This window comes from Cavia porcellus, unplaced genomic scaffold (assembly GCF_034190915.1).
Source record: "Cavia porcellus strain 051 isolate PalLab524CR breed Dunkin Hartley unplaced genomic scaffold, mCavPor4.1 scaffold_26, whole genome shotgun sequence".
NCBI lineage: Eukaryota > Metazoa > Chordata > Mammalia > Rodentia > Caviidae > Cavia > Cavia porcellus.
The window spans coordinates 43,518,441-43,537,128 of NW_026947509.1; the positions used below are offsets into that span (position 1 = coordinate 43,518,441).

Consider the following 18,688-nt stretch of genomic DNA (forward strand, 5'->3'; position numbering starts at 1 on the left):
GTTGGTAACAAGCAATATATAGAAAACAGTAAAAAAAAAAAAAATACATTGTTAAGTTTAACAATTTAACCCAAAGAACTCGATGTGGAAAATAAGCCTTTCTTTGTATTAGTTCATTAGTTCACTTGACATGTAATTAAAATAGAGCCACATATTTCTCAATGTAATTACTAATAAAATTACTTTCATAAATACATTTTATTATGTTCTCTGAGCATTTGGGGGATTCCGTTTTATTCATTACATAGGCTAAGGATAATAGCCTCAGATTATAAAAATTTCAGGCTATAAACATGACGGAATGTTCCAGGTTGACAAACAAATGAAGCACACCACTAGTGCTGAAGGTTCTGTGATAACTGCCCTTGGTTGCATTTATATATTTATATGTTGAAATGTTGACTTGTCCGCATAGAACCCAATGCATTGTGCAGCGTGTGGCATTACAGCCGGCACTGAAGACATAGGGCACCACCTGTGTTAGTACGTGGAAGAGCTGTGCTGCACATCTAAGGATTGTGTTTTCTGTGCAATGGAAAGTAAGAAAAAAACAAAATTATCTATTTGATGTGTTTTGATCTTGTTACTTTCAGTGTTCCTCTGTCAATGCTGTAATGAGGAGATTAAAGAGAAACAACAAAGTTAGAGCAGAATAGGGATAAACAAGTCAAATGGGACTTTGGAAGCCGAGGAATGATTGCTATGGTATGGAAAGGAACTAAATTTAGTCTTTGAATGTGTCCCAGACTCTGTGCTAAGCACTTAGGCATGCTAGGGTTATTGTCGAGGGATTAGCGTTCCTCTGCCTTCCTTTCCCACTCCTCAAACACATGTAAACATACATGTTATTTGTTGAGATATGATACATTACATGTTGGTCACAATACCTTTACTGTGTGAGTTTAAGAACAGGGCTGAGTCTGGTTTAGGATATCGATGATAGAAAGCTGTGTAGAAGGGCTCTCTCGTTCAGATGTGGTATTCAGAGTCAGGAAGGTCATAAGTTGTGCAGTGTCACTGTACTGCTTTTTGATCTTTGAGTTTGTTGTTTTCTTTGACTTTTCCCTTCTTTTGACTTTCACAAGGTAGAAAATGAGAAAAAGATGGAAATATCATCCATAATAAGGTTTAATATATCATTTTTTTTCCTAGCAAATCCATCTTTCCTTCCAGATGTCTCTGGAGAAGAAGCTGCTTGTGCATAACACAGCTGTTTCTTAGTCTTTGAATTGGGGATACCACCCCAGTGTGGCAACTGCCATTAAGTCTACCACATTTTCACGTGTTTTTCTAACTCTTAGTTAAAAGCATGTGTGTTCTGAAAGGTGCACTCCACTTTGACCTCTCAAGCAGGGATACTGAAATCATACAGTGGCCACTGTACAACTTTGTGGTCTTGTAACACAAAGCAGGGCATTTTGACATGCCTCTTCAGACTGTGCCTCCACTTTATCAGGAGGTTTATTCATATTTGTGTTTGAGCTCTTTTGGGGTACATCTAGGAGCTTCACCCGAGTTAACCCAGTGGCACCTTGGACAGAAGTGGGCAGGATAGCATCTGGGGCCTAAGTGCTAATCTGCCACCTCCCCTCCACCCCTACATCAAAGCTTCCATTCATCAGAGACCAAAAAAGCTGGTTCTTCTCCTTCAAAATGAACCTGAAAAGGGGCTGGAGGATGCATGATCTCCATTTCTGGAGTGTGATATGCTAGAAGCAATTGCCTCAGTGTTGAGTAAAAAATGAGAAGTTTCTTCATAAATTTAAAAACAAGACAATATTTATGATGATGATATTTAGACAACTATAGAGGTAATTATTGGTCACTGATAAACATTCATTTAAATTTTGTAAGTTGAATGTTCTGAAAACGTGAAAATGTAGGAATCTCTTGTTGACATATTAGGTGTCGTCATCTAGTTTGCTCCATTATTTCACTTTTTTTATTGATCAATACACTTTATTACCTCTTATGTCATCTCACCTGTCCTAGCCAATGGAACTACAGTCATCGGACAGAGACACAGGTAACTAGCTGTACGCTGCAAGTGTGCATTGTAGCGGAATGCCAGAAAGGAGACAAGTAGGAAAAGGCACAGCATCCAAAGGTGGTAAGCAGTATATGGGATAATGAAGAAAGGAACTCTGAGATGGTAGTGAGGAGGTCAAAGTTTTGCATAGCCATGGAAAACTTGCATGTGAGTAAAGATCTGAAGGGTTGAGGAACAAGCCAGAGAGTGCCTAGTGCAAGAAAACTATTCCAGGGAGAGAATATGGCAACTATAAAGACCCGAGGTGATAGAAACATGGATAGAACCATGCGAACAGGGAAAGAACCATCAGAACACAATGAAGAAATAGAACTGGGGCACCACATACCTTACAGCCACTGCAAGGGCTTGGACATTTCTCCATGGAAAGTCAGAAAGGATTGCAAGGGTCTGACTGGGGGAGAGACTTCCATTTTAGCGTGCGAGTCCTGCTGTGCTGGATATTCCTCCACCGAGGGACACAGGCTGTTGGCAAAGCTGTCGCCGTAACACATTGGAAAGACACAGTAGCTGGGACAGAGTGGTAACAGTGCAGGTGTGGAAATGGTAAAAGGCAAGTTATTTTTTGAGATATGTTGAGAAATTAAGTGCAAGGGGGTTTTTGAGGCATGGGACAGGGAGGTACAGGCAGATGGACAGAGAAAGAGAAAAAGAGGCAGAGTTATCACAAGCGTCTATGGTCTGAGCAAGTTGGAAGGGTCCATTCTATTGACTAGCATGTAAAGGACTGTAGAAAGAGGTTTGGAAGATCAGCTGTTCAGTTTTCTACAGCTGGCACCATGAACCTGGGTTTCAGGAAGAAGGCCCAGGATTAGTGATGGTGAGGCTGTGCCATCTGTGCCACAGCAAACTAACTGTATCATGCAAAGCTCCAGAAGGTTTGCCATCACTGGTATAAACACTAAGCTTCAATTTATCAGCGTATAGTTCTAGCTAAGATGTGAGACAATTGAGATCCCAAACTGAGACATAGACTAATTGGCAATTTTTAGAGATCAAACCAGGAGATGAAGAAAAATAAGCAAAAGGAAGCTTTAATTGGGGTCACTAAGTTAAAGGGGAAGCCAAGACAGTAGTGTGCCTTGGAAGGCATGTAGCAAAGTCCTTTGGCCAGAAGTCAGTGCTCAGCTTCGTCCTATATTTACAGTAGAGAAGACCTTGGCGTTAGTGATCTAGAGGTTGCTTTGACTTTGATCACTGCAGTTTTGACCTTGATAATCATGGTGGACATAGGCTGAGCAGAGCTGCTTCTCTGAAGAATGGAATATTGGAGGCGAGGTTGGCAGTCGCTGTGTATGTAGTGCCTTCAAAGTTTGTCTTAGGAAGCAAAAAGCAGGTTGGCACCCAGTGGGTAAGTGAGTCCTGGGGAAATTTGTGTTTGTGTTGGATGGAAGAACTGACAGCATACTTAATGACTGGTCTATTCTGTGTAGCAGGAGCTTTCTGCCTAAGTGCTGACAGAGATCTGAGGGTAAAGGACTTTCCATTAAAAGAAAGGCCATGTGACCGATCTTTTTATGTTATGGGGTTGTTGAGAAATCTTATACCATGCTGGGTGACACAAGAACACTAGCATCATGGAAAGAGAGTGTAAGATGTGCCACAAGACAGACCAGTGGCAGAGGGAACCCCCAAGTCACCTACTGTCGGTTTGCATTGTGAATGAGGTCTTGTTTATTGCAGCCCCTAAGTTCTCAGTGGAAATTCTTCCAGGAACCAAAGAAGCGTAGGTGAAATTTTACCCTAAAAGTTGGTCAGTAGAATTCTTTCTTCTGTGGTTGCTCATCTGTGTGAGAAAGATAACTGAATGGATTTAAAGGCAGGGATGGGGGCATTCACAGACACTAAGCAACTTGCCTTCTGCTGAGGGACTGGGATGAAGGTTTGTGTTGATCACTGCCTCTTTGAAACAGCGTCTTTCAGGAACTCTATTCCTCAGTAATGTCAGTGTCTTCAGGAATCAAGGAATTAGTGAATAAGGACTTGCATATATGATTTACATAAATTGTCAGTGTTGAAACAAGCATAAGGCTGTGTACATTGTGGAAGTTGAGATGGAGACCAGATAGAGAGTCTTTGTTATCAGCCAGAACTTGGGGGCCACTGAATTGTTTGGGTACCACAGACTCAAAAGCTGGTCCCTTTCTTCCCACAAGTAGAGGCTTGATTTCACCCATTCATTCAGTCCAGGCTCAGCTGAGGTGATTCCTGGCCAGGATAGATTGGGAGACCGACTGAACAAGACACTATGATCTTTGGGGGAACATCTGGGTCTCACTGTCACCTGTCACTGTCACAGTACAAGGAGAGCTGTGTACCATGTATCACCAAAAAATGCAGGTCATGATTTTCAGTGCATATGCCTCCACCCACAAATGGTAAATGTTCTAGTCTGTAGTCTTTTCTTTTTGAAAAAAAAAATGGTCATGGGATTGTCTGAAAACTGATTGGGAAAAAAGCCTGAATCTGTTACAGATACTACTTGTCAGTAACCATGAAAAAAATGTTTCTACAACACTGTGTTTTCCCATTTGATAAATTGGTATAATCTTGTTACTACATATATTATAAACTTGTGTGGATATAATGTATGAGAAATGTTAAGTTATCATATGAAAAGGGAGAGATAGTACTTATAATATCTCAATTTTAATCTTTCATATTATATCTGTGTGATATGCTACTATTTTTCTTCTCCCCAAGAGTTGAAGGAAATGAATTATAATGAAATGAGACAGGAAAGAAAAGAAATATTAATCTTACACAAATTTGTTCATGGCACCAATATAACATGTCACAGCCTAGTTGATTAGCATAGAAAAATGAACATAACTGATGTGTATTAGAATGCACCAATAAGCAAAATTACAATCATAATTATGGCATAGAATTAGTGATGAAAACACTTCTATTGCTTTTTAAATCATATTTTAAATATTAATTTTATTTTTCTTTTCGGATTTTAATGTGTTAAACTCTTCATTTTGACTAGATGATTAGAAAGATATGGTTCTGCAGATTATTTTTATACTTATATAATCTTTCATTATTAATCCATTTGACTATTATCTCAGATCAGTTCATCAATGCTAGCAATTAAAGATGGAAAATGCATGTGCTCCATTTCAAGAATTAAAAATAATGCCTTGGGAGCAAGCATTTCTTTTCCATGCTAGAAGGATTGTTGGGTTTTCCAATTAAAGAAGTCTCCATACTGGAAATGAGTAGTCAATTATGAAAATTATTTTTGAATAGCCAATTTACATATCCCTATTTGTGTTCATTTCTTTTAAAAGACACAGAGGTTAGAATGTAGGATGTTTTGATTGGTTACCCCAGCATTTATGTTATTAATACTAATGCCAACAAGGTTCCCCTATGAATGTGACTTTTGAATGCCTTTTCTGAGTAAATGTTCGAATCAAAAGTTTATTTTATTTAATGAATGAAAAATATCTAAAGGTTTGCTAGCAATTTCCACATTTACACACAGCACTCTTTGGGTTGATAGGAGCATCCCTGAGCTGCTGCCTGAATTCACACTTAGACTTTTCTGTATCAGCTGCTGAGAAACAGTTCAAGCTTTCTATGGGAGAGCTGTTGGCTGGCCCAAAGTGCTCTCTCTGCCCATGCTATCTGGGCAGTAGTGTCCTTTAATGAGAAATGGCTCAGCAATGAAAAGCAAAGTTTTTATATTAATGATGCACATAGCTCTCAGATGAAGCAAAATTTAGATGGAATGAGAATAATTAGGTTAAGAGTGCTGATGCTGAATTACCATGGATTTAGGATTTTTGGACTTCAGCTGTTCAACATAGAATAAGTCATGAAGGAAACATACAAAAGTTAGATATCTATGTCTATCAGACAAAAATAGACTGTTTGCAACAAAATATCATGTGTATGTACATATATGTAGATACAGATATTTGCTAGGAGGACAGATGCAATTAAAGATTTTGTAATGTGCTTAGCTTTCTGACAACCGCTTTTACTGTGTCTGTTGTTTAGTGCGTATTATGTCTGCACTAAGTCTGTTTTTCAACTTGTGCATATTTAACTTCCTTTCTTCTTTAGGAATATTTTTGAAATAAAACATTAGTGAAATTCTTTAGGCAAATTAGAGAAAAGTGATGAAAGGAGGAGGCAGTCCTTACATTTCTTGGAAAGAACCAAAATCAGCTGTCTATTTTAGGAATAGACCAAATATAGAACAAATCATTCATTATGTCCTGGCCACCGAGTTTATAGACATAATATCATTGAAGAATTAAGAGTTGTGATATAGTAACATTACATTTTTAAGTTTGAAGAGACTTATTCTTTAAAACCAAGTGAAAACCTCAGTCAGCTAGATGCCATGTCTCTGTGATGTGCCCGTCCTGGAAAGTGACGAGTGTTATTGGCCTTGTTTGCAGCTGATTGCTGTGTTTGAGGAGCAGGAACCACCCTGCACGACTGAGAGCCCTGGCGGAAACCCGGCAGGTCGGCAGAGCCCTGATGCCTTGGACACAGAAGTGGCTGCTCAACTGGCTGCATTTAAACCAGTCGGTGGGGAAATTGAAGTGACCCCTTCTGCTCTGAAGTTAGGTATGTGCGCTGCCGGTGACGCGCTGGCCACCTGGGTGAAAGTGTGTCATCTTACAGTTATGTTGTTCCTTCATGACTTTTATCCTAGAATATTTTTTCTTAAAAAATCATGTTTGTCTCTCTCTGAATTGCTTTTTAAAACATTGTTCTTTATAGCATCTGCAGCTCTGCAGCTCAGCTAAGTACTGTAGGTAGAACTATGATTTTTTTTCCCCTTGAAAAGTTGAAGGTGAATCTGAATTGCACACCCTCGAAGTAACATAGGGGACAGTCAGATGATGTATGTAAATGACTAGGTTCCATAGTATTCTATGAGGATCATTTTTTTTTTTTTTTTTTTTTTTGTCTGAGACAGGGCCTCTATGCAGTTCAGGCTGGCCTTGAATTCACTTTGTACCTCAGACTGGTCTTGAATTTGCAAAGATCATCCTGCCTCAGCCCCCTGATTACTGGGATTATAGGCGTGTGCCACCATGCCTGATTGAGGATTACTTTCAAAGAATTTCTTGAAAAACATCATTTGGAAAAAAGCAAAGAATTATCAAGGAACCCAGACAAGAAACAAAGGCCACTTTTCTTCCTTAGCTGTCCTTTCTTTGTTGTTTTTTCTTCCAATATGTATCTCATGCATTGGAGAGGCTGTTTTGAAGTTAGTTTTGAAATTCTTTCCTGCTGGTGTATTCAAACAAGAGCAATGCTGGTAATTTTGCTCAGAATTGTTTTTCATAATATTTGCTTTGAAGGTGTTTGTAGAAAGAAAATAAACATTCTTCTAAAGTTTTGGTCAATTTACAACTCCAAGAGAAATAACATGTTTTGGTAATACTTCCTAAAGGTTAGGTCAGTTTTAACAGCATGGAAGTTTTTAAAAGTGCAGTGATATTTTGGTTCATAAAACAATTTTTATTCCTATGAAATGTGTATATAAGGGGTTGGGGATTTAGCTCAGTGGCATAAGCGCCTGCCTTGCAAGCAGGCAGTCGTGAGTTTGATCCCTGGTACCGATAAAAAGGAAAAAGACCAAAAAAAAAAAAAATGTGTATATAACATTCTGAGCCTGCTTAACACACCTCTTAGAGTTTAATTCTCTAGCCAGAAGGACAGGCTTTACTTTCTTTGCAAAGAGAATTGTTTTGGAGCAAAGCATATGCTCAGAATCCTGAAAATCATGCAAAGTACTCACATTCTCCGTTTCAAATGAAATCTATGCTATTAAGTTGATTTTACGTGTGATGGCACCAAATAACCGTATTTTGTCCTGATTTTCTGAAATGCATCTATACTCTTTCTTTTAAAACCAACCAAAAGGAAATGAATGCCCCAGGGACTTCATGGTTGGCCTGTGCCTTTTGGAAGTCAGGCTAGCAAAGCCTGGAACACGGCTGGCAGCAGGTGAGGAACAATCTTCCCATGAGCCAGGTCGGTGGCTTTAGCAGCCTTGCAGCCACATTGCTCATTTGCATAATGGATGAAGAGGACCCCATTATGCAAATGTGTGACAGGAAAGCTAGGCAATAAGGGAAGACCTAGGGGAGGAAATTATTCTTGCTTGTTTTTGATATTCTACTTATAAGCAGAGTGTTGAGGGCTTCAAAAGGCTGAGTGTCAATATATCTATCCCTGTGCCTGCGAACTGGTTTCCAACTTTCTTTTTATGAAGTTTCTCAGAAAAACAATTTTGTTTTCATTCAATGCTTTTACAAGTTTTTTTTTTTTTTTTTCACCCATTGGTCCCCCTGAGCTTTCCCTTCTTTGAAAGTGGACTTTGTATTCCTTCAGAACTGATTTTTGTCTTAGACAGGGATAGAAATATTTCTTAAATGGAGACTACATGCCAGACACTGAGCTAAGGTTAGTGGGCTGAGTAAAATAAATCCATTATACTTAGTACTCCATTGTAGACTCTTTAAAATATGAGGAGTAGGCACCCAGAGGTGAGGTCACTGGTTCATCTAAAGTCACATGGCTGTTGGGTGGCAGAGCTGGGTTTGAACCTACTGGTTCCAGCATCAGGTGCCTCTGATGTGCTTTTCAGAAAACAATGAACGGATGTAGCTTTCCTGGAGGTTGCTTCCCAGGTATGCGCCAAAACTCAAAAGGTTGAACTCCTTGGCTCCAAAAGCCAGTTTTACTAGTAATGTAAGTTAAATGATGAGATTAGCTAAAGGGTGACAAAAGTTATCTGATGACAAAAGTTGCCTCCCCTACACTGAGCCTGGGACCTGGCCTCATCTCCAGCTCCTCCTTTTTTTTCTACGCCCTCCCCTCTGCCCACTCTTCTGAGTCTCTGTCCACAGCTGCTGTGCCAGGCCAGAGGGTCATCATCAGTTAGGTCACTGCCCGGGGCTCCCGCCGACCTCTCCCTCCCAGGGCTGCCTTCCTCAGTGCCTGCTGCTGCCCCAGCGACCTTTCCGAAGCTCAGATCTGATTACAGAAGTTCCTGCCTAGAAAACCTCCAATGGGTGCCCACTGGCCGAGGACCACGTCCAAACTCATTAGCCAGCTACTACAAATGATTCCTGCGAATCAGCTGGAGGAATCTGGGCAGCGATGAATGATGGGGAGAAAATCTTCCCTTTCCTTACCTTCTTGGTGTAGCAAGCAAATTGTGTGTTTTCCATTCCTGGAATGATCAACAGGGAAATTTGTATTTATCTGCTTTTCGGTAGAGATGACAAGTGACGGGAGACAGCAACAAAGCCTTTTTTGGTCTCTCATTCTCTTTTCATTTTGTTGGCCCAGGGTGAGGAAGGGTCACAGATGGGGTCAGGACGGGGGACACAGTTGGCATAGATGCAGTGTTCCTGGCTTCTCAGGAGTCTAACCAGTTGTGTTGTCTGTGCTAAGACCCTGTTTAGGTGAAGAATTGCAAGGTGCCCTCATTAGGACAGGACCCCCATTATGTGCCATTCATCGGTGGAGCCCTCGGCCTTTTCACTGTCCCCACTGGGCCCCTGGGAGCCATCAGGACTGGTTTTGCTTCTGAAGGAACATGTTCACTAGGATCGCCCAGGAAAAACAAGACCTAGTAATCACTGCTTCTCACTCTCAAGAAAATGGGGAAATTAATCATTATTTGTTTACATGCTTTTCTTACCGAAGAGACACAATTAAGTATTAGGCAACAAAAGATTTTTATGCTTACATCGTTTTGTCATCAAAAATGTGTCTTTTATTGGTCAAACCTCTCTCTGAGGTTCTCTCTCTGAGGTCAAACTATGTTTTGTGTTTCGTATAATTTTAAACCTTTTTTTTCCGACATAAGATAAGCAGCCACAGGGTCATGTTTTATGTGAAAGACCAACAACAGCTCTCCCCACACTGTAGAATGGACACAGAGGTTGGCCCTCCTGCCTGAGATTTCATGCGTACGCACAGTATTTATAAACTCCATCTCTCCAGTCTCCATGCTGTGGCTGCTGCCTCTTGGCTGTCTGTACTGCTGGCCGCTCCTCCCAAGCCATCCTGTGGTCACTGGGAGCCACCTGCCATTTCTCAAAATTACTGCTTTCTCTCCAGTCCCTGTGCTTCTGTAGGTAATGCTCCCTTGACCTGAATCACCCCTTTGGCTATTTTTTACCTGGTGGACTCATGAACCTTTTAAACCCACACTTTTTGTAAAACCTTTTATAAACCCTTCTCTACATCTTTAAGGCAGTCTCATAAGTGTAAAAAATGTATTTCTTCATGCTTCATTCAACAAAGATGGATGAAAAATGTAAACTTCAAAATCCTTTTGCCAGCCTAAAAGGGTTCACATTTTTGATGCTGTATAAGCTAATGGGATATATTTTTAATTTGTAAGAGGAGTTTTAATCAAGTGAACAACCACAGAATTCCAACCTCATTCATCTAAATTATTTCCTACCGTTTATTTTCTAATGGATTTTCTAATGCAATGCCAAATGACGGAACCCTGATTCAGTCCCAACTGGCAAATCATTCCAGCAACGTCAAGATTCTATTTCTGAAACTGGCCAGTGTCTATTTCCATACATCCTAGAAATTGTTAGCCCAGGAGTCTGCTTAAGAGAAACGGTGGCAAAAACATCAGGTAGAATAGTAAAGAATCATTCATAATAGCAAGAGTCACAATAGTAAAATCATAGAGTTAAAAATTTTTCCAAGTCTGCTCTGTGGAAGCTGTGGTTCTTCTGAGCATATTTCCATGATTCCACAGATGTTTGCCTCTAGTTGGTTAATAATACTTGTTCATGCTTCTCCGCCTCTGGACAAATTGTATTGATTATGCTAGCAAGAAAGGGAGGGGTCCAGAAGCCTCCTAAGCAGGCAATGAGAAGAATCCAGATGCTTTTTAAAAGTCCTGTGGCAAAGCCTCAGCTCTACTCAAAAGCATTACACTCCTCTCAGGAGAGATTTTGGGAAATACTGATCTTGAAAGGCACTGCTCGATGATTGGCAGTTGTGCAGACAACTGACATTATATTACAAATGAACATACAAAAAGCCAGTGTGTCCTCTGATATCTAAAAACTAACTGGTTAAAGAACTAGAATTAGAATGTGTGTCTTTTGGCTTCTAGTAGAGCATTCTTTCAATTGAATGACAGGTTGGGGATTAATTGTAAATTTCAATTATGCTCTTATCAGTACTATATGTTGCAAAATAGTACCGCATGTCTTTTTGGAATTGAGATAGAGTGTATATTAATAAGTAGATATTATAAATAGCTGTAAATCAAAAGCACATGAAGAAACCAAGACCAGAATATGGAAGTGGATGAAATTTCTTTTAAATTCTATAAAGTTTACAAGTACATTTGCTCTTCCCACCTCCTGTGTGTTTAGCCAGAGTGTGAGTCCAGGTGTTCTGGCAGAAAGTACATCTCATGCTAAGGGGCTCCTGAGGAGATGATTTTTCTACAGTGTGGATTTTTCTATATTTTTTTGATGTTTCTTTCATGTGCACATAGAGTCATAGGTAAATAAGAGCAATTAGTGTAGATAATTGTTTTAAACAGTCCATTAGCCATTCCTTGACTTGTCCTTGTGTTGACTTTTGGTCTTTTGGTCCCTAAAAATATTCCATAGCCTTAACCCAAGGTTGACCCAATCCTCGTCCTTTGAGAACCAGTCACATGGAACTTGTTCCAGACCCAGCCGAGTCTGAACTAGCTAAAAGTGTTAAATAAGACATTTCACATATTTCTCTCAGGACATTTTTCCAAATAAAAGATAAATTGAGACCCATTTGGGTTTTTACAGAAGTGAAAATCCAGTTTCAAGGATATCCAGGTCTCTCTGTTGTGTCATCACCATACCTTCTAGGCTGCAACTTCCTTGACTCTGAAGCAAGCCTTTCTCCAATGGGTGATGATCATCCCAAGAGGATTTCATTAATGCCAAGGCAAGTTTGAAACCAAGTCCATGCTCTTGTCAGTTTTTTTTCCCCATAGTCCCAGTTAATTAGCAGTTTTCCTCTGTGCCTTTTGATAATTTTTCTTAGTACTTGTTTATTGAAATTTTCTATTTCAGGATCAAGATTGCATGAGAAAATATTTATTTAGTTATAATTATTTTAGCAATGCAATTTAAATAGTGTTTCAGGATAAAAGGTTCTTTAAATTTGGCTATTGTCACTCTTGTGATCTATGCTACCTGGATGTAAAGTAATCTGATAAAAGTTGGGAGTTTAAATGGCATTAGCTTTATTGTCCTCCTACATTAAACTTTGAAGAGGAGATACTTTCTGTTTGAAAATGATTCCTGCTTTTGAGGCTTGAAAGATGGTTCAGATGCTTTATTGTTTCCATGTGTGTTTGTGCTCCTTTAAACTGAAATGGAAATTATGATTGTATGTTTGTTATAATTATTTTAAAACACTGAGTTCTCTCCATTTTCAGTAGTTCTTAGAAAATACTGTGTAGTTGCAGATTATTGTTGAAAATTGTGACTCTTTTCTATCTGATTTTGAATAATTCACTGCATAAGGAAACATATGGGAACATTTTTCTCAATTCTAAAGGAAACCAAATCCCTTTATGGCAGTGGTCTTTAGGAAAACATAAAGAAGGAGGAAGTTCATTCCTTTAATTAGGCTCAGTGTGTAAGTAGCTGCTGTGCCCATAATGTGAGTTTAAGTATTGGCATCTGATCCTAGACAAACACACTCACACCACACACATGGCAGAACTAAAGCCCAGGGCTGACTTCTGCTGCTAATGGAGCCTTTGAATTCAGACTACAAAGCACATAAGCATGGAGGTTTCCTTGTTGCTGGAAGGTCTCTGCTATAGGCTTGAAGCCAGAGTAAAAATTACGAGGAGCTGAGGTCATTTTGCTTGAATGAATCCATAAGTTATAATTTGGTCCTTGAGTTTCATCCTATTTGTTTTCTGTTGAGGCTGATTCAAAAGTTAGCACCTAAAAAAAGGCTTTTCTTTCTTTCCCTTTTTATTCCCTGGGAGCCTTTTTTTTTTTTTTTTTTTTTTTTTGTCCACACAGGCTTAGATGAATGATGTTGTAATTAGCCATGGTAACCTTGCTAGGCTATCATCCATCAGTCAAAGCCACATAGTCGACAGTGTGTGTGCATGCCTTCTGGTACAGTGGCAACTAACTCAGGGCAAAGGAGGTGGCGACATTTATAACTTAGCTTAGCACCACTCTTCTTCTGCTGTTGTCGTCTTGTTTTTTATTTTATTTTTGTTTTCAAAGTAGGGAGAATGTTGCTTTGGGGGAAAATATGGGGTTACTTATAGAATGTTTAAAATATTAATACTTCGGAAAAGGACCAGAGATGCTAGGCAATTGAAATAATAGGATAAATACCTAATGACAGGTAGCTCCTAACAGACTTAAAAAATAACTACCAAATAGGGATAATCTTTTCTTTGTTAAGTGAATTACAAACTTCACTGGAATTTTAAATATGTATTTTTAACTCTATCTGACACTGCCCCCCTTGTAAATGGTGGACACAGCAGACTCCATGACCAGGCTATCGTAGTTCTTATCATTCTGTAAAGAATGGTGCAGTGAGGTTACCTTAAAAATGTTCTCACTTCCTATAAATGTCTCTTAAATGAAATATTATGTATGAAATTACATGTTGCACTTCAGAAAAATAAACAAACCTATCAAAATAGAATCCCTATTCTTGTTTTATATACAATTGATCTTTTAATTTTAGCCTTATTTGTTTTCTTTGTTCTAATCTGCTTTAGTTACCTTTTATCTCTTTTGTAAAAAATTTTGCCTGACATATATAATGGCTGAATTTAATATCTAAGTTGGTTGACTGTACTCTAATGGAAAATTACTAGAGGGAACTTCCATTTACCAGTGTGAGAAGGCACTTAAAAACCAGCTTTTATTCTTGTTCTTTTTCAGCTGTATTTTCTGAGTTGATTATGTGACCTCTAAAAAAATGCAGAGTTCACCCTCTCCCCTTTGGCCTCTACCAGTGCTGGGCCCACACTGAGATGGAGTCTGCAGATCCTTTAATAAACACTTGGAACGAAAGGTCACCTTTCCTACTGTTCACTTGATATTAGACCCCTGGGTTTTTAAGCCTCTTTTGCAGATTGCTTTTAATAGTAAGGCCAGTAAAGCCGTGTTTGCAGAGGCCTAGGCCTGAAGTAGTGAAAATATTCTCAGTGATGCTGTCATTTCTTTCCTTATAGTTCCCTGGACCACTGATAACATGATTTGTGGTTTGTCCTTTAAAAGAAAGGGGTAAAATACCAGTGCACACACCCATGATTTCTTTTCCTCCTTCATGGTGACAGACTCATCGTCTTTTTGGGGACAGTTCCCAGCTTTCCTCCTCTTTCAGGCACTGTGTAGCAGCTAAGACAAACCAAAGAGAATTGTCCTTTTTTCTCTCAACATAGGTGCTGTTTGTTTAGCCTAACTGCATTTAATATGTCTATTACAGCGTGCCTGTAAGTTACTGATTTGCATTAGAAACTCATTCATGGTAAGATTCCCGTTTTCATACATACAAGTCTGTATGGCCATAAAATACATTACATTTCCTTGCAAATTGTTAATCACCTCCAAACAAAATATTTATAGTAACCATCCTGGGTTTTTTTGTAGTTTGTAATTTAGCATCTTGCTAACAGTTCCATATAGGTGAGGCTTCTTGTTTGCACTGACTCTGTGTGTGTGTATTTGTGACTGTCTGTGAATACCCATAATTCTTCTTTTTTCTTTCCACCCAGATGGGCAAAGAAAAAATCCACTAATTTAATTATTTAAAGAAGATCCATCTTAAGGACAAGTCACTCAGAGTTGGACACGCTTTTATGACTGGCTCAGGATTTTCTCATTTGGTTTATCTGATAAAGGCATGTGATGAATTATGCCCCAATATATACACATTTAGTTATTTCCTTTTTTGTACCCTACTTGAAATTTTACTAAAATCTTGATTCGATCCCAATGAAAATAAGAAATATGGAAACAGCTCCATCTGTTCATTCTCACATGCAAAGTGATAAGGAAAAGCGACAGCCTTTGCTTAGGAATTGCCATAAGAAAAGCTGTCTGGCTTTTGTTTACCCTCTTTGCAGTGTTTACCAGATAAGAGAGCAAAGAGGCCTCCTGATAGCACCACCACACCCTGGAGCTTCTCCCTGAAGCAGGCTCCCATCCAGTGATACACAGCAAACCTCTTTCCGTTTATTCATTGGCTTAATGAGACTTGTTGGTAGCTGTCAGAAAACACAGGTAACCCAGAGCACCAGGACAGAGTCTGATTTCTGTTCCATAGAAACATGAGGCTGTGAATTAAACTCCTCAAACTTCTTTACAGGTAGAAGAAACTTGAGATTTTCTTCTGCAAGTCAATTAAAGAAAAGGAACTTATGTGGTGCTTCCTTACTTTTGTTTGTATTGAAGACTTTACTATGGCTAGGTACTCTGTGGAATACAGTGTATTATGATCAAGGAAAATAAGTGATCTATTGCTTTACCACTGCCTGCTTACAGTCATACTGCTTATATTGGTCTCTTAAGATCATGTTGACTAAAATAAGACATGATTTCGATGTCCATTTACTTGAAACACTTAGAAAAAATGGTGTTTCTTTCTTTTTGTGCCAAAACAAAAGGCATAGATAGCAGCAAGCTGAATGGCCGTGCCTCAGCTGGTGCTGTGTAATTGTGATGATCAATTAGACTCTACTTGTGTTTTTAAAACAAATAGACTTTCTACCCTGGAGATCGGAAAGCATGAGGTGAAAGTCTTGTTTTAGTCACAGTTCAGGACTAATGTCCTTTGACCTCTGACTTTAGTTTGATGTTACACTTAGCTGCCCTGTGGCAGAGAGTTCAGCTCCTGCACTCCCAACATCTGTACTTTCCAGAAGACTGTGCTTAAGCTATGGAAATCAGTTTGTGTCAAAGCTAGAGAAAATAGCAGTGTGTCTGTAACTGACTTCAGTTAATCAATAATTATTTATTGATGGCCTAGTAGATGAAAAACAGCATAATAGGCTAGCAAAGGAATACAGAATAACAGAAGTCATGCACTTATTCCCAGGCAGCTTGTAATTCTGTTGATTTACATTACTGAGTGATTCTTCTAACTCAGTTAAGTTTCTATATTCATACTTTAACACTGTTGCTATAATAACACACAGCCTACAATGCCACAACCTTTGGTTGAAAAGGTACTCACAATGTAGGTTACTACAGATGCATGCAAACATTTCATGTGTCATGAATCATATGTAATTTCCCTCCATAGCTTGGTGAATTGTCTTTTCTTTGGATCTTCAGTTGGTTGAGGAGTAAATGAAAATAAGAGATTTCAGCCTGTGATTCTAGTCTTTGTTCTGCTTTAGGTTGTCAATGTTAATTTTATCTCCTATTGAGCAGTAAGAAATAACTAAGATCCCAAGTCTTTTCATGACCTCTAACAATGTCCTCTCCTGCCCAACCATGTTTCTCTGAGGCTGTATTGGATTGAAGGTTGACTGTCTGTCTGTCTTTCTGTCTGACTATCCATTAATTGTTCTCCTTGAAGATACTCTAGTCACTTGCACTCTTTTAATCCAAAGTAGTGAATCCTAAAACCACACTGCAATTCTATGACTTTGACAAGTGTGCTGTTGATAAGACTTACTTGTCCCTAAACAGGAAATAAATGCCTAGAACCTACTTCTTGTTGTTTTTTTTTTAACTGAGCATTACAGATAAATTACTGAGTGGACACCCCAAAAAGTAATCTTTTCCTCTCTGCAAAAATATACCTCATTCCAGTTTGTTTGCATGACACAGCAAGGCTGAAGGAAACTCATTTTCAATTCCTCTATTCTTTGAGCTAAAAACACCATTATATTGCACAGGTCTAAATTAGTATAAATGTGGCTGTCCTTTCCTTTTGAAGGGGGTGCATTTTCTCTGAGACACTGGAAGGATGAATTTTGCATTTTTTTCCTTTGCAATCAAGTCATTACCTTTTAGAACTTACTCAAAAGTAAATTTTCTTTAAAAGATCTTCCTTTATTTCCTTATTGTCCTATTTTTTAAATAATGCTTAGCATTTGTGTGTTAATTGTCACCAACCTGATATAATAATGTTCTGTTTTGGCTCCTCAAATTAATTTTTTCTTCAGTAGCCAAAATATTTGACTTCATTTCTTCTCTAAGATTTGATGAAGCATGCAGGCAATGCATTATTTCCAAAACAAAACAAAACAAAAAACAAAGCAACCAGCAGTGGAAGAGAGTGATTATATTATGTATTTACTCCATGGCAGTGTAGTGTTGAAATTAAGAACAGAAGCCCTAAAGCAAGTCTGCCTAGATCCAGAATGGCTCTGCCACTTAATCCAAGCTCTGCAATCTGAGAAGAGTTACTTACTGTCACATAAGTTTCCTTATTCGGGAAACAGCAGTAATAATAATAATGATCCAGTTGTGTTGCCATACTAGAATAAAGCCTGCCACATGACAAGTGGTGTGTAACCACAGTAGCTATTGTTATTTTTATCAGATTTATTTTTGATCATATGAAAGAAAATACTGAAATTTCCTTTGTGCAATAGATCTTTTGATCTGATCCCTGGTTCTCACTGTTTCCATATTCAGCTTTCAACCCATGAAATCATTTTCATAAGTTTAAATTTTGGTTATCTTATTGCTACAGAAAGATCAATATCAAGCCATATAGAAGACTTTGCATTGAGAAATCTACACTGGCGAGCTGGTGGGACCAAGCCCAAATCACTAGCAAGGACTGAGAGTGAACAGAAATGTATATATGTTTTGTAAGCAGGAGGTACAAAAGCAGATTATTACATGATTGGTTACATAAATTGTCAGTCAGGTCATTCTAAATAGGCTTACTTAAAAGGGTTTGTTTATCATAGTTATAGGAACACTCTGGGAAAAGGAGGAAGGCCTTTCTATGGGAGAAGCAAAGTTAAATGTGTCATTGACTGGGTCCATCTGTTCTGGACCTGAAGTCCTTGAAATGCATATCACAGCCAAGTTGATTCAGTGCATTATCTAGACGCAGACAGTCAAGGCTCACTGAAGTTAGCAGGGCAGCTATGCAACAAGCAGCAGAAGCATGTCATAGGCCTCCAACTGATCTCTAGCTTTTACTATGAAATATTTATAAATTCACTCTTCTGTAAGTATGCCTGTCTTGGTTATTTTTCTCTCACTTCCCTGACAAAATACTCAACCCCCAAAAAGAAGGAAGGAGGAGAGGGAGAGAAAATGGTGGCTTGATAGGGGGCTGGATCGAGAGCCTCTGTAGGGAAGGCAGCTCAGATGCTAGAATTTGACAGCATGGAGAGGGCCAGACGATTGGAGGATGATTTTTATTAAGCCAGGAGGAAACCAAAAGGAAAATAAGAAGAGGAAGGAAAAGCATGGGTGGAGGGCTGTAGCCCAATGCACTCACTGAGACCCATTCCGCACTGTGCTAAGCGCACCCTGGAGTCAGACAATCCAAAGTCACACTGAAGCTGCAGCTGCTTGCTGATAATGGGAGTCGATGAGTCCTGAGCCCTTGACAGGAAGACACGGCATAGTCTAAAGTGGAGCCAAGGGAGAGAGCTTTATT

General features: G+C 39.0%; 1 protein-coding gene across 5 annotated transcripts in view; it reads left to right on the plus strand.

Annotated features, from left to right (window-relative positions):
- Nucleotides 1-18,688, plus strand: part of Pard3b (par-3 family cell polarity regulator beta) — a 990,158-nt gene that overhangs the window by 384,520 nt on the left and 586,950 nt on the right. For 3 of the 5 annotated variants that reach the window (XM_063236623.1, XM_063236627.1, XM_063236624.1), the window contains exon 3: nucleotides 6,469-6,640. The exons of 1 other annotated variant lie outside the window; for it this stretch is intronic. In XM_063236623.1, coding sequence (XP_063092693.1) covers nucleotides 6,469-6,640 — 172 coding nt within the window. Of the gene's footprint in view, nucleotides 1-6,468; nucleotides 6,641-18,688 lie in introns of those variants that run through there. One more of the 5 variants, XM_063236626.1, reaches the window with a different exon arrangement.